Raw genomic sequence first — 16,844 nt, forward strand, 5'->3', positions numbered from 1 at the left:
CTGCAGCAGGAACTCTGTTCCTGAACCTCTCATATATGAATATATAATATATATATTGTTTTTCTATAGCTCCACCCCCAGTTTCTGAATCAATTTTTACCCAAAAAATGGCCCTGCCTTTACATAAACTACCATTCTAATAGATTGTATTGGAAAACAACACATGGGAAAACACACTGAAAAAGTATTGCTAAAGCTAGTATTTTCATGTACATGTGTGGATGAGCTCTAAAGGATTACTAAAATCCTTAATTAAAATTTTCTGGTATGAACCAAGGCTTTGGGTACAGGATGCCGGCGCTCAGAATCCCGACAGCTACTGGTAACTACCCTAAACCTAACCCTCCCTCCCTGCAGCCAAAACCTAACCCCCCCCCACAGCCTAAGCCTAAAACTCACAGCCTAACCATAACGCTTCACCTACTGGATAACATCTATCCCTAACCTTCCCCTGGTCCTGCTCGGGATTCCGGCTCTGGCATCCTGAGCACCGGGATGCCAACTACATCCTGAACCAAGAAAGTAAAATTTGTATGTTTAGTCTTAACCTGAAATTCCACTGCAACTCGTATAAAAATTGCTGCCCAGTTTCACCAGTAGGTTGAAAGTCCCCCTACATCTTAAGTACAGTATTCTTGCGGGGTCTTATAAAGGAAAAAAAGTCTGAGAATGCGGTCATCTGCGTTACGGTGTCAGCACTGGCCTACACTCTATATAAACTTTCCACTCCACACTGTTCTGTAACTCTGTCCTGCATACTCAGCTAGAGCTGACATGGCAAAATTACTGCAGAGGAGTGAAAGGGAATGTAGTGGACATATTGCGTTAAGTATAAGTGCATTATTTATTTCTTGTATATTATTTAGATTAGTATTTCCATCCTTCGGTATGTATTAAATTCAAATAGTTTCATAATTTGCTCTTTAAGGTTTGCCTTGCAATTGGGGCTTTTGGATCAGTATTTGATTTTGTGCAAATTGGATGAACACAGGGTAGTACATCTTGGTAAACTTTTTTCTTTTAAGAATTTCTTCTTGATACTTTGAGGATGTGTTTTATATGTTGTCATATAATATTGGCCACTTTGTCTTCTGGATGGTTGGAGAATTTGGCAAGCTAGCTGGTACGTGCTCTCAGCTTTACAAATTGCAGCGCCACTTTCGCTTTCTGCCTGCCGCTGTGTAGATTATACATCGGATTGATTCACAGCAGTTTTGTCCTTTGCAGCCTGTATAACAGTTTGCTTGCATCTATACCACTTCTCACACCTAATTAGAATTTTGTTGCAGTGTCCATGAGCCTCAAAAAGGGGGTGTAATTAAGTGATTGCATCATCATAGCCCCACCACCGCTGCAAAATGATGTGATTGGCGTTATGTGGAGTGAGGCCTCAATGCTAATCACATCATCAAGCTCAGTCCTTGCCCTTTTCACTAAGGAGGTGGATGGAATGTGGGACAGAGGGCTGCTTTTTCTGGAGAACACCTTAAAATTTGTAAGCCTCCCAGACATTCCTGGGAGAGTAGGCAAGCATGATATATATAATTTGTTTGGCTGCTATGTATGCATAAGTTGCCATCTTCACACACCTTGTACAAAATAAAAAAATAGATGAAGAAAACAAGAGAAGGGGAAATGATTGATGTGGAATTCGGCCTCTCACATGTGATTATCTCTCGATACCTTCAGCTTTGTGATTGAATTAGGTCAAGAACATCTAGTTAAAACTTACCCAACACGATTTTCTAAAATAAAAAAACATTTTTGAAGCACATAACATAATATTTTTAAATATCGACTGGCATTATATTGTTTATCGCAAATTTACATTTCCACTGAGAGGGGTTGAGGGCTGGTTAATTTACATTTTCCTGGAGGCAGACACTGGGGGAGGGTGCAGGGATGCAGAGTGGCTAGGAGGTCTCTCTGCCATTTAGCGGCTGCTGGAAGATTATTTTTCGGTAGCCACCCAGTGGGCATTTCTGACTGGTTGCATTGTTTGTGACCATGTCTGGTAATGCACATCCTGGTGTGTTTGCAAATTGTGCGACCACACCAGGCAAGTGGTTAAGTCTCTGCTACTTAAATTGCATCCTTGAAAGGCTATTTCCATCCTTTATAGTGAACTTAATGCCCGTTATTTGTAAAAGCTCTTGTTCCTCTAAGGCACAATGGGAGGCTTATCTGGGTCCCCTTAGTGATGAACAGTGGGATGGTATTCTGTTTTCTATTAGGTACACTATACCGTGTGTTCACTAACAACAAATTAATTTCTATGTACTGCACCTGTCGTACCCTACTCCTATTGTATTGGTCAAGATGGGTGCCCGGGACAATACTGATTGTCCTAAATGCTATTCTCCAGACTGTGACTTTTGGCACTGCTTATGAGCTTGCCCTGGTGTCTGTGACTTCTGGCAGAAGGTCTGGACTGATGTGCACCTTATGGCTTTTGATTTGCTCCCGACTGACCCTGGAATCTCTCTCTTTGTGTCAATGTGGAGGAAGTCTTCAATGCTACCCTTTATTGATATGTTCTTGTCCTATCCAGGCTTGCCAAGGTTGTTATTGCTAGGTTGTGGTTCGCTCCTGACTGCCCCAGTTGGAGGGCTTTGGTTAATGACACCGTTGCTCATGAATGCTAAGTTTATGCCAACAGGAAAGCTACTTCTAAATTTCATAAATTGTGGGCTCAGTCCTGCCTTGGACTTTGTAGGTCCATACCTGATGTTCCTGTATATTGTAATGTTTGTGTTTTTATTTTTCCTCTTTTTTTCCCTCTTCTTCATTCCTCTCCAAGAGCCGATCAACAATTAAATTGTTTCCCAAATTTTGTACAGTACTGGTTGTTGCCATAATGCTATTTTCCCTATATCTGTTATTTACTTTTCTTGCAGTAATATTCTCTTGCATTAATGGCTTGTTCTCATTTTTCCCCATGTTTTTTTATGTTATATTTTCTCTGTGTATAATCTTAAAAACTTAATCAAAATTACCTGATTTAAACAAGAGAAGGGGGGAAATATTTTCACTGTACATCGACATTGTAAGCATCGAGTTCTGCCCTTGGTGAATTATTCTTTATTTCTTCTTGCAAGAATCAGACATTTTCTTCTCAAGTTCTTACATAAAAATGTTTCACAAACTGATGCAGATTTATCACCTGAAGACCCTCCTTCACATGCATGTCAAGAGTATGAAAGTGTTAATCAAACCAAAGATTTAATTAAAGAGCTGACACGCTTATGATGGGTACACACTTGCCGTTGTGTACCCGGATGATACGATTTATTACCTGCAACAGCACCGCATGCAATTTTCGCCGGTTGGTCGTGCAGCACGGCCGAACAGACGATATTGCAATCAACCGCGGGAGTGCGCATATAGTCTGTATACACTATGCGATTCGCATGATCTATCATTCCGATCTGCGATGGAACTATAGATCATTCAATGAATCTCATAGTGTGTACCGGCTTTATGAAGTCTTACTACATTACTTATCCCAAAAGTCAGGTTTGAAGACCACTTTAATTGCTATAAACCAAACAAATCCTATATGGTATATGAATTGTTTAAGAATACAAAGACAGAATGTTATTAATAAATGTAATTTAGTATGACAAAAGGTCACAATGCTATCCAATAAAAATAGTGATAACAAATGTGGCACACAGAAATAGAAATGTGAAACAGGTAAGCACAGAAACAAAAAAACTTCACTCACATATTGTCACGTGATCTGTCCCCTGGGAAAAGGTTAATGGGTTTGGACAATTCTCTGAGCAGCAATATATAACAGAATGTGTAATACTGGCGCATAACTATTTTGTGTTCCCGGCATGCGGCAAGTGCATACATACTTAACAATTCCTAGGTCCAACGGGGGGAGGAACACACCATGTTGCATTCTGCAGCATGGAATCGTTAGCGACATCCCACGTTGGCCCAATTTGTCGTTCCGATTTGTCCAAATGCCGATATCATCCTGGTGTGTATGCACTCTAAAACAGCGTACAGATGAAAAAATATGCTTCTAACAAAACAATACAAACAAACAAGCAGCTAATGCTAATAGACTAACATATATTGAATAGAAAATAACCTGAGCCCACATACTTTACTGTAGCTATTTACAGAAAAATAACATTTTCATAATTAATAGCATATACACTTCCTTTACCTAGAGATGGGAAGCAGAGGGCAAGTAAGACTAAATTATATATCATGTTTATAGGTAGGGCTGACAGTAGATGTGGCTGACGACCCGCGGGAACGCGCATATCATAAGTACACACTAGACTCTGTATCCCAAAATGTCGCTCCGATCTGCTGGATTGGACGACATATCGTCTAGTAGTTTGTACCCAGCATAAAAGTCCATGTATAAGAGTTCTCTACTATAGTCCATACACAGTTGCAACAATAGTACTTGTTCCTCTGTTAACATTGTCTTTTCTAAAGTTTCAATCTTTCTCATTTAAAAACCCACAATGATACTTTATTTCATGTGTCTCATTTTACATTTTGGGTTGTGTAATAACTATTCACTTCCCTGATTGTGCTCTTGACTGGAATAAAAACCTCTGGTTTGTTAAATTGATAACTGATATGGTTTTTATACATTGAACATTTTGCTGCAAGGGTGCCAGATGGAAATAATGTAGTTAACATCAATATTTCAGCAGATTACACTGTACAGTAGCTTCAGAGATTGATGTACACAAACTTAGCCAGCTTCATGCTCCCTGTGGAATCCGTAACAGATATTTATATTGATAACCTCAGCTTGTTACTGCCAATAGCACCATAAACCGGCAATCAAGTTATATACATTTATTGAAAAGCTTTTATGGAATTCCAATACTATGCCAGTATAAGCATACATTGGAATATATTAACATTTTATAAATAAATGATTAGTCTATTGAAAGAATAGTGATTTTATTTTCACTGAAGTAGCAAAAGTGTGGTAAGATCGCATACGAGGCTTCGAGTTCTGTTACCTGATATTTGTGTACCAATTATAATTGTGGGACTGTGACATCACAGCATCCACCTTTTACAGATGCTTCATTTTGTTAGCCAGTGAGATAAATTTTTATCACTGATTATCAATTTTAATTCTTTGCCACTCCAAATTTCACAAGTCTATATTAATTTATTATTGCATGTGTTATTCAAAGAGTATTTATTTTTTAGACAGAGGGGAATCCACTATCAGAATTGACTGACACTTACCGTGTCTTGTGTTTATGACTTTTAGTACTCTAGAAAATCAACATTAATTTAGCATTCCTAATCTAATATCAACCACACCGACATATGAAGTGTGACATTACAGGAGGTGTTATAACATACATGTCCCTCTATGTGACTTACATATTACTCCTGTTTCTGAAATTCAGCTGAATTGCCACACTGTCTGTCTCCATTGACCTCTGACATCTCTTTGTGTCAAGAGGCACAGTGAGCTATAAAATTCTTTATACTTAACGTGTATTACTAAGGACAGAATGGCTGGTGTGAATTATGCCTATAGAGCTCTAATTCCACAGAGCTTGCTGCTTAATGTTTTATTGTATAGGACACACTGACTGATTCAAAAAGGTCTGTAGTCGTTCACATTGTTATAATTCCCATAAACAACATTGGGAGGTCATGCCAGAATTCCTCTAATAGAAGAAGGGGAGATAAGTTAAATGATCTGTCCGATGTCAAGTGCAACATAAAATGTTTTTGGTCTTTGTAATATACAGTCATGGCCAAAAGTTTTGAGAATTGGTTTTCTCAAAGATTGCTGCTTCAGTGTTTTTGGACCTTTTTGTCAGATGCTACTATGGTATACTGAAGTAAAATTACAAGCATTTCATAAGTGTCAAAGGCTTTTATTGACAATTACATTAAGTTTAGGCAAAAAGTCAATATTTGCAGTGTTGACCATTCTTTTTCAAAGCATCTGCAATTCGCCCTGGCATTCTGTCAATCAACTTCTGGGCCACATACTGACTGATGGACATGTTCGGGGATGACAGATAAAAGGATAAACTGCACTCTAATACTTATGTTGGGACATAAGATAATAACACATATGGATAAGCATAAATGTAAGTTATTATACTAGAATAAATAAAAAATATATGCATAAATAACAAATGACATAAACATACAGAGGTAGACACAAAAGTATTATATATATGAACATATAAACATGCACATATATATATATATATATATATACATACACACACACAGACACATATGACTAGTCCATTGGCCAATCTAAAATATCTAAATTAGAACAGAAATAAATAACACGTTTGTATCAAAAGTTGGATTTGATCAGAAAATGTATCCCAATACATGGGGAAAATGTATCCCAATAGCTTGGATACAAATAGCAACATAAAAACTGTTTAGAAACACACAATTCAGAGCTGTAGTAAACAACCCATGTAATGGCTATAGGACCTCATTCAGAGCCGCTCGCAAAATGAGGGCAGACGCTTTTTGTTTTTTTAGCCGGCCTCCTGGCCGCTCGCTAAGCTCGATCAACATCGACAGCCGCCCCGTTTGTAGCGAGCCACGGAGCAAGTGAATTTCTCACTCGCTCCGGGCTTGCGTACGTGCATTGAGCACACCATGCGTGCGCAGTTCCCCACCATCGACCCGCTTGCGAGCGGGTCTGAATCAGGCCTATAGTGTCCAAAATCAGAATAGATCTTAAAGGATTCCTGGGTGGACAGAGGGCCTGATTCAGACCCGGTCGCAAGCACTGAGTGCTCGCAACCGGGTCGATGGTGGTCCAGAGTGCATGCGCACGACGGAGCTGGCTCTGTCGAGCACATGCGCGAGACCCGGATAGCGACAGGCAATCCGTCGCTCCGGGTCTCGCACCAAAGGGGGCGTGCTGTCGATGTTGAGTGACAGCACGCCCCCTTTGGTGGGCGGGCTGGGGGGTGGCTGCCCAGACGGAGGCATTCCCATGAGAACGCCTACCATTTGGGGGCGGCCCCACTGACCTCACCAGTGACGTCAGTGGGAGAGGTTTCGGCTCTGTTTGAGCCGAAAGCTCTCTGGGGCTTGCGGCCATGAGACCCTACCACAAGGGTCTCGTCGCAAGCCCGATGGTCGCGTTGGTCTTGACCATCGCGACCATCATCCTGGCTGCTCGCATTAGCTGTGGGTCAGAGTGTACGATTCTGAATCAGGGCCAGAATCAGATGTCTGTCATTAATTGATAACTCTTCTTATAGATGTTAATTACTGGTAAAATCAAATAGTGCCCGTCACAGTAATTGAGCTGTAATATTGAAAAGGAACTCAATCAGTAAATCCCATTCCAGTCATATTTTAGAGAAAGAGTCCAGTCCTTAAGTATGGATACTTTAACTAATTGATGTGTAACAGTTCCATATATGACATTTGAATGAGTGAATTCTATATCGATAATGTCACTGACTAGCTGTTACCAGTACTGTACCTGTCGATGTAACAACACAGTACACAAATATAGCTCGATGTACTGGGAGATGACACTCACAGGCAGCTTCCGTCTCTGGGCTGCCGAACAGCGTGAATTATTTACTGAGTGATGGCTAATGCCCGGCAGTCAAGCGGTGGTTTATGGCAACTACCGGCTGTTCACCGTACTTGCAGTGATCCTGACGGAGCAGCTCGGCAATGCTGGCGTGACAGGCAACTCCTGTCTCTGTGCTGCCAACGGTGCAGGGTGCCAGCGGGGGATAATCGGCAATCAGAAGAGCACGTGCACTCTCTCCGTTGTATGAGCCCGTCTATAGCTCAGCATGCAGCCCAGCGGTATGGGGTATCACGCCAATAATAAGAGGCAGTCAGGGGCTTCTGGTGAGACAATTGTTAGTGAAGAGAGAGTCCCCAGGAATCTTGAAGCGAGAGCAGCTATGTACGGGGATGAGGGAGGGTGCCTGCAATGAACAACTTATCGTTCAGTGTAGGCACTACAGGAGATGAGGAGTGACTGTATGATTACAGTGCTGTAATCGTACTGTCGTTACCCCATCGCCTAATGAATACGCACCTTTAGAACCACTAACATGCATCTCTGGATAAAATCAGTCATTAATTAGGTGATGTGCCACTGTCAAAGTGATTTATTTGTATTCACTGCTCATTCTCTTCTGCAGGCAGATTGGATATTAAATATTGGTGAGCAGGCACTGGATATCAGCATAGTCTCCTTTAATCACACTGCATTCTCAATTTTTGTACTTGGTGAAAGAAACTTCTTCTGTCTCAAAGAGAACGGACAGATCCGCTTCATGAAAAAGTTTGAGTACAGTCCAAGCTGCTTCCTTCCATATTGTTCAGGTTAGTTGAAGACTTATGAAACTCAATGTTTTCAGTTACATGGGACTAGATGTACAAATTTCTATACGTTTTAATATGCTGTCTGCATACACTGTTCCTCCTGATAATTTACAGACGCCTTTTTTTGGCAGTAAATGAAGGTAATATAAAAATTTAACATTTAATCAATATGTTGTGTTTAAAGCTGCTATCAGTCCATTGGGCCGGATGTGTGTCTGCATGCTTAATCATTTTTTTACTTAAGTATAAAAAATGCAGTCCTGCAATCTAGTTAAATATTAATACAGGCTACCTACAGGTCTACATGTAGAATATAAACATGAAATATAATTGAGTCTTACTTGCCCTCTGCTTCCCATCTCTAGATCAAGGAAGTGTATATGCTATTAATTATGAAGATTTTATTTTTCTGTAAATAGCTATAGTAAAGTATGTGGGCTCAGGTTATTTTCTATTCAATATATGTTAGTCTATTAGCATAAGTTTGTATTGTCTTGTTAGAAGCATATTTTGCCATCTGTTTGCTGTTTTAGGGTGCATACACACCAGGATGATATCGGCACGATTTGGACAAATCGGAACGACAAATTGGGCATATCATGCAGTGTGTATGCCCGATTTGTGCGCTCCCGCGGTCACATGCTGCACGGCCAATCACACAAAATCGCATGTGAGGCTGTACATATTAATGAAGGATGGAACAGTGATCGTTCCGTCTTTCATTAAATCTTTTAAGTGTGTACCGGCAATCATGCGATGTCCAGGGTGAAGGCAAATCGGCCTGATTATCGGCACGATTGTCGGTTGTTTAGGTGTGTACCCATCCTTAGTTAGTTAACACTATTCTTAATTCCCTTATATTTGAATGAAATCTATTTACCATAACAACATTTTTTTTCCGTGCTCTTTGCCAAATCTGGAGTGCAGTACTCTGTGAGACAATGACACTCCCCAAGGCCTCAAGCGGATCTGGTGAACAGCACATAAAATAAACATTTTAGGAGGTCCATGTGCTCAATGATCCCAAAGATAGAAAGTTTTTTTTAATGATCACAGCGCAGTAACAGAGCTAAGATTCGCCCTGTGCAGCCCGCCCCTGAGCGCCAGACTTCATGACATTGCACAGAGAGGACAGGGTTGGCACCATTGGGGATGTGCAGCGCTGGACAGAGCACCCTGAGGACGCTCTGATTGGCTGCACCGACTGTAGTGTGCCTGCCTGGAGTGTCTAAACAACACTCCGGGGGCACTGCAGTAGCGATCCTGGCTACCAGCCTGCCAGAAGCAAGCACCGTGGGGCAACGACTGTACCACCCCCAGGAGCCCTGCGCACACCCCTAGTTATGGCCCTGAATAATCATACCATGTCCACTGTAGATCATTTCTACCAAATGAACACTATACTTTTTATTACCACCCAACATTTAGACATGCAATATTGGGGCACACTTTTGGGTGGATTAAAATAGGACCTATTGAGACCATCTTATTTTTTGCGAGCTCTCATTTGGAGGTATGTGATTTGGCACTATCTAATCAAAATCAGGATAGTTGGGAGGCATGGCTATTTATTCTACAGTTAAAATTAAATTGTCATAGCTTCTCCAAATTACCTACATGTAACACTTAAATGAATACATGCACAGCAATGATGGCATGTGTAGGGCATTACAGGGCCCTGACTTATTACAAACGTCCGGTAAGAAACCTACCTGTACTGTCCAAACGAATACTGGCCATACACTAGTACGATCAGCATAAGATGCGATTCATAATATATTTTCCATTGAGCTCCCCGACAGTCCCGGCCGCACGATTTGGTGCTTTTTTCACACACGATGAGCATACGATCTGATGTACGATCACTCACCCCTATACGACTGGCCGTGAAACGATCAGTCGTGTGCCTCACCAAAAACAGGCGATCATAATAGATTTAAATGACGACAGTCGGACGCATGATGCATCGCATGCACAAAAACATGGCACGATCTGCATACGATCACGACGGGTAATATGGACTGCACGTCTGATCATAAGATACGATAGAACAGCGGCAGGAGCTCACATCGGATCGTATTCTTGCCTAAATACTACACTATTCTCACACAATTCGTCGCACGACGCGTCTAAAATCGTGTAATCGGACCAAAATGCGCTTGTGTATGGCCAGCGTAATTGAAAACTAAACTAACATTATTATTAATAACTACTAGCAAAGAGATCTCAATCATTATTGGGTGAGATAGTGTGTAGTTGAAAGAGTAAAACTCTGTAATTTGTACTTTGGTATTGGCAAATATGGAGAAAAATAATATACATAGTATTTAAATTAATTTCAAATAATGAGCTTTTTCCGAGTTACACTCTAGAGTAGTGGTAGGCAACGTTTTTATTTTTGAATGCCAAACATTCAACATTACAAGCCCAAAAAATTTCCAGAGTGCCAACCCCATTGCAACATACAAACATTCACAAAAGTAATAGATGGGCACTCAAATGTTAGTAGCTTCCCTGTTCTTCCTTTTTTGAAGCTAGTGTGTTCCGGTTAGGTTGATAATATACAGTAGTCTGGAGATAAATACATGCATCAGAATATTGTACTGTTCATCCACTGTGAGCAGCGCTAACTGTGGCAGGGATCACAGGGATCACCAGAGGACAAGGCCTCACTGGGTATGCAGGCTACACTTTGGTTCTTAGGTTTGGAGAAGGTCTGGTGTGCCAAAAGGGTTTACTCTGTGAATGAAGGAGATGAAGCAGGAGGGGAGGAGCAGCACAGTTCGCCCAGTTGGAGATGGACTGACCCCACAGATGCCACTCAAAACCTCCCCCACTGCCACCTTGAGGCACTAGTGCCAGTTGTTGTTTACTCCTACTCTGGAAGCACAATCCACCATTGTGAGCGACCTGAATGTAATTAGAATTATAATTTAGGGGAGAATTCATTCTAAGGTGATGCTCGGCTATGCTCATATCAGTCATGTATGGTAGAGCTGACATCTTAGGTTTAACCTCGTACCTCTATGTGGTGTGAGGGTAGATTTAAGATGCCGGTGCGCACGATGCACCATTCTGGAACAGCACATTGCGTCCATCACATTGAATTTTATTCCACCAATAGAGTTTAAGGCTATCTCCACACAATAAATAATTTGTTTTTGGTGACGTTCAATGAGATGAAATGAAAAACAAATACCCTTTTCACATCGCCAAAATAACCCGGGTTATTCCCAGGTTGTTGCCGGGTCGACCCGGGTCGACATGATTTTAAAATGCACCATAATGGGTTAAAAGAAGGGTTAAACACGGGTCGGACCCGGGTTATTTGGCTCTTAAATGGTACAGACCCGGGATATTCGACCTAGGGCTGAGAAAATAGTGCTGATTGGCTTTTTCCAGTTAGCTGACCAGCCTGCACACAGAGCACATGTCTCTGTATTTACATTACTGTCCTGCACTGCACACTTTGGGCCTGATTCAGACCCGGTCGTAAGCGCTGAGCGCTCGCAACCGGGTCGATGTTTGCCCACCGGGCATGCGCACGACGGAGCCGGGGTCCGTCGTGCGCATGCGCGAGACCCGGCTAGCGGCGGGCGCTCTGTCGCTCCGGGTCTCGCACCAAAGGGGGCGAGCTGTCAATGGTGTTTGACAGCTCGCCCCGTTTGGTAGGCGGGCAGGGGGATGGCTGGCCAAACTGAGGCGTTCCCGAGGGAACGCCTGCCGTTTGGGGGCGGCCCCACTGACATCACTAGTGATGTCAGTGGTGAGCTTCCGGCTCTGTTTAGAGCCGGAAGCTCACTGGGGCATACAGCCAACTAGACTCTACTGCAAGGGTCTCGTTGCAAGCCCGATGGTCGCGATGGTCTTGACCATCGCGTCCATCAACCTGGCCGCTCGCAATAGCTGTGGGTGGTCACCCACAGCTATGCGAGCGGCCAGGAGGCCGAACAAAAAACTCCCTGATTCAGAGCGAGCGCTCGTTCAAAGCGTCAGTTTCTGAATCAGGCCCTTTTCACACTTTACATCTGTGACATGTGCTCTGTCGGCCATGATTACTGCACTGCAAGCATTCCCCAGCCCCTCCTTTATCTTTACTGAAAACGTCATCATAATTGTGAGCCAATAAAATCCTTTAAAAATTACATCACACTGTTTTAACATGGGCAACCCGGGTTGAGTTAAAGGCACCAAATCTGCAATAACCCGGGAATAACCCGGGTTATTATGGCGATGAGAAAGGCCCTGACCCGGGTTCAAAACCCTGTTCTGACCCGGGTTTGCGATGTGAAAGGGGTAAAACACTGGTTTATCTTTTTGTATTTCTGACATTTTGTGACCACACTGTTATATTATGTGTCTTCAACTTTTTTGCCCTTGTATACAACACATAATTGCTTTGTGGGTGCAATTGCATGAGCTAGACTGTCTCATATGCAAGAGTAACAAAGATAAAGATATATATATATATATGTATATATATATATATGCCATTTTTAGTCAAGGATTGCAAGTTCATGTTAACCACCTTGAATACGTAGTCTTCATTGAATGACCGTCGTATTATATCAGTCATTCAACTATTGCCTGTAAAACAGTGTGCAGGATACACATAATGTGGGCAGATTTGTCTTTCATTTTATTTGTGGCAGCAGCTTTTACAGAGATGATTGTCTATTTTTGCTGGGAAATGTGACTGTCTTAGGCATGGGATATCTTATTTAGCACTTTTCCTCTTGTCTTTCTACAGTAAGCGAAGGAACAATAAACTCTTTGGTTGGAAACCATAATAACATGTTGCTTGTGTACCAGGATGTGACACTGAAGTGGGCAGCACAGCTTCCGCACATTCCTGTTGCAGTAAAAGTTGCCAATTTCCAGTAAGTATCTTTAAATAACCACACACTTACCACCTATCTTCACATGGGTATACTTTTTGTGTGGGAGAGTTATTTGTTCTTGTGAATGTACTTTTTATAGTGTCTGTTGGAAATGTGTGAAAAATGCAGTGCCTTGTCTTGTAACTATACCACAAATCACACTGACCAAGGAAGCAAGATAATAGAGGTATGCTAAGCTTTCTTGCCGGATTTTATAAGGAATGGTGCTTTTTACTTTATTTTTTTTAAAAGAGCAGTTTATTGAGTACATTGATTGCAATACAGCAGTGATGTGTGAAGTGAATAATAAAGCTGGCTAGAAGTGATCCACATTTTGAGTTTTAATTAGTTGAATGGCAAGCGGAGAAGGTGGGGGCTGGTGAAGCTAGGAGTAAACAGGAAGGAGGGAGAAACGGATGGGCAAAGGCAGTTTCACTTGGGTGAGGCCCAAGGAAAATTGTTAGAGTAAGAGTCCAAAGGAGACAAGACTTTCTGAAAAGTGGTGGAGGAGTTTCTCAAGATACAAGATTAGTATTCCATTTGGTACATTTGTTTAACATCTATTGATAAAGTGGGTACGTAGCCGCTTGAATTTACACACCCGAGACACTCCATTAATACGCTCACTGAATTGGCCCATTTTTGTGTGCACTACTAGCCATCTCCTGGGAACGGCCATTACTTTTCTGACATCTTTGGGGGAATTCAATTAAATGTGTGCCCAGAGCTATTCAGTTGGCCGCGTTGTAAATCTGCGAACAAACTAGTGCTGCGATGCTGGTTGCAGGATTACTGCGTGTGCTATCAGCATTGCTCTCAGCACTTTAGTCGGAGAATACCATTTACTGTGACTAAACCCCTGTCATTAGGCTTGGTAAACTGCATATTCTGCATAGGGAAGAGGCCCTAGATTGCACAACCTAAGAACAATGTGAGGTACTACCTGCTGAGACTTGTAGTGCTGCAAGCAAAAAAAGGGGGAAAAATGCAAGTGCACACTCTAACAATGCTAAACCTGATAATATTTCTGCTACATTGCATCAAAGAGGTTCTTAGCATAATAATGACCATAATTATGGGCCTGTCCAGGTGACTTCTATCAGGTAGGTCCCTAACACTCCTATGGAACAAGTACAGGGCACAGGACCCTCCAGGCCAACCCAGCAGAACCGCCCCACGGCATCACACTAGAGCGAGATTACAAGTGATAGAGAAATATGAAGAAACTCCTATGTGGGAAGTCTTACATGAGTAAGAGGTAATATTTAAAAGTGTAAGAAGTGCTACATGTATAAAAAACAAACTTAAAAAGTGAAAAATAGTGTACATTAAACTGCATATTCTGACTTAAGTGCCAGGCGCAATGCAGACAATTGAATAGCTCTGGGAATGCATGGGGCCGCGTGTGTGTGAGGCTTTGGGGGCCGCGTGTGTGTGTGCGGCTATGAGGGAAGTGTGTGTGTATGCGGTTATGGGGGCAGTGTTTTGTATGCGGCCATGGGGGCAGTGTGTGTGTGTATGCAGCTATGGAGGCAGTGTGTGTGTGTATGCAGCTATGGGGCAGTGTGTGTGTATGCAGCTATGGGGGCAGTGTGTGTGTATTCGGCTATGGGGGCAGTGTGTGTGTATTCGGCTATGGGGGCAGTGTGTGTGTATGCGGCTATGGGGGCAGTGTGTGTGTATGCGGCTATGGGGGCAGTGTGTGTGTATGCGGCTATGGGGGCAGTGTGTGTGTATGCGGCTATGAGGGAAGTGTGTGTGTATGCGGCTAGGAGTGCAGTCTGTGTGTTGCGGCTATGGGGGTAGTGTGTGTTGCGGCTATGGGGGTAGTGTGTGTGTATGCGGCTATGGAGGCAGTGTGTGTATGCAGCTATGCGGGCAGTGTGTGTGTATGCGGCTATGGGGCAGTGTGTGTGTATGCAGCTATGGGGGCAGTGTGTGTGTATTCGGCTATGGGGGCAGTGTGTGTGTATTCGGCTATGGGGGCAGTGTGTGTGTATGCGGCTATGGGGGCAGTGTGTGTGTATGCGGCTATGGGGGCAGTGTGTGTGTATGCGGCTATGGGGGCAGTGTGTGTGTATGCGGCTATGAGGGAAGTGTGTGTGTATGCGGCTAGGAGTGCAGTCTGTGTGTTGCGGCTATGGGGGTAGTGTGTGTTGCGGCTATGGGGGTAGTGTGTGTGTATGCGGCTATGGAGGCAGTGTGTGTATGCAGCTATGCGGGCAGTGTGTGTGTATGCGGCTATGGGGGCAGTGTGTGTGTATGCGGCTATGGGGGCAGTGTGTGTGTATGCAGCTATGGGGGCAGTGTGTGTGTATGCAGCTATGGGGGCAGTGTGTGTGTATGCAGCTATGGGGGCAGTGTGTGTGTATGCAGTTATGGAGGCAGTGTGTGTATGCAGCTATGGGGGCAGTGTGTGTGTATGCGGCTATGGGGGCAGTGTGTGTGTATGCGGCTATGGGGGCAGTGTGTGTGTATGCGGCTATGGGGGCAGTGTGTGTGTATGCGGCTATGGGGGCAGTGTGTGTGTATGCGGCTATGGGGGCAGTGTGTGTGTATGCGGCTATGGGGGCAGTGTGTGTGTATGCGGCTATGGGGGCAGTGTGTGTGTATGCGGCTATGGGGGCAGTGTGTGTGTATGCGGCTATGGGGGCAGTGTGTGTGTATGCGGCTAGGAGTGCAGTCTGTGTGTTGCGGCTATGGGGGTAGTGTGTGTGTATGCGGCTATGGAGGCAGTGTGTGTATGCAGCTATGCGGGCAGTGTGTGTGTATGCGGCTATGGGGGCAGTGTGTGTGTATGCAGCTATGGAGGCAGTGTGTGTATGCAGCTATGGGGGCAGTGTGTGTGTATGCGGCTATGGGGGCAGTGTGTGTATGCGGCTATGGGGGCAGTGTGTATGTATGCGGCTATGGGGGCAGTGTGTGTGTATGCGGCTATGGGGGCAGTGTGTGTGTATGCGGCTATGGGGGCAGTGTGTGTGTATGCGGCTATGGATTCAGTGTGGGTATGCGGCTATGCGGGGAATGTGTGTGTGTATGCGGCTATGGGAGCAGTGTGTGTGTGTGTGTGTAAAATTGTATGCAGTTGAGGGAGTGGGGCCTGGAACTGATATCTTGCTTAGGGCCCCATGAGGTCTAAATCCGCCTCTGCCTCATGATACCATCCTTCTGTGACAGTGCTGCGTCTAAAACCACAGTGTGTATACTCAGTACCTTCATCAAGTACCATCTCGTGATACCATCTTCCTGTGACAGTGCTGCATCTAAAGCCACAGCGAGTGTACTCAGAACCTTCATCAAGTACAGTCTCATGTTATTCCTTTCCTGTGCCAGCGCTGCCTCAGGATCTACACCGAGCGCACTCTATACGCAGCTTAGTTCTACTAGTGCTATTCTTCTGTGTCTCTCCTGTGATTGTGTTCCTCCATCTCCCACTTGTACCAGATACCCGACCAAAGGGCCGCGACCTGCCTGCTGGGTGCAGCTAAATCCCAAATCTTAATTGGAGGGGTCACTGGTGAACACCTCCAGGCAGGTTAGACTCCGCGCCTTTGGTCAGGTCTCGCCAACATCCGGTACTTATGGATGAGGAGGATGTATATCCAGGCCCCTCAC

General features: G+C 43.6%; 1 protein-coding gene across 3 annotated transcripts in view; it reads left to right on the top strand.

Annotated features, from left to right (window-relative positions):
- Positions 1 to 16,844, top strand: part of BBS9 (Bardet-Biedl syndrome 9) — a 538,001-nt gene that overhangs the window by 87,869 nt on the left and 433,288 nt on the right. For all 3 annotated transcript variants that reach the window (XM_088464415.1, XM_088464417.1, XM_088464416.1), the window contains exons 9-10: positions 8,166 to 8,349; positions 13,100 to 13,229. In XM_088464415.1, coding sequence (XP_088320541.1) covers positions 8,166 to 8,349; positions 13,100 to 13,229 — 314 coding nt within the window. The remainder of the gene's footprint in view (positions 1 to 8,165; positions 8,350 to 13,099; positions 13,230 to 16,844) is intronic.

Source organism: Taudactylus pleione, unplaced genomic scaffold (genome assembly GCF_031769625.1).
Source record: "Taudactylus pleione unplaced genomic scaffold, aTauple2 ptg000054l, whole genome shotgun sequence".
NCBI lineage: Eukaryota > Metazoa > Chordata > Amphibia > Anura > Myobatrachidae > Taudactylus > Taudactylus pleione.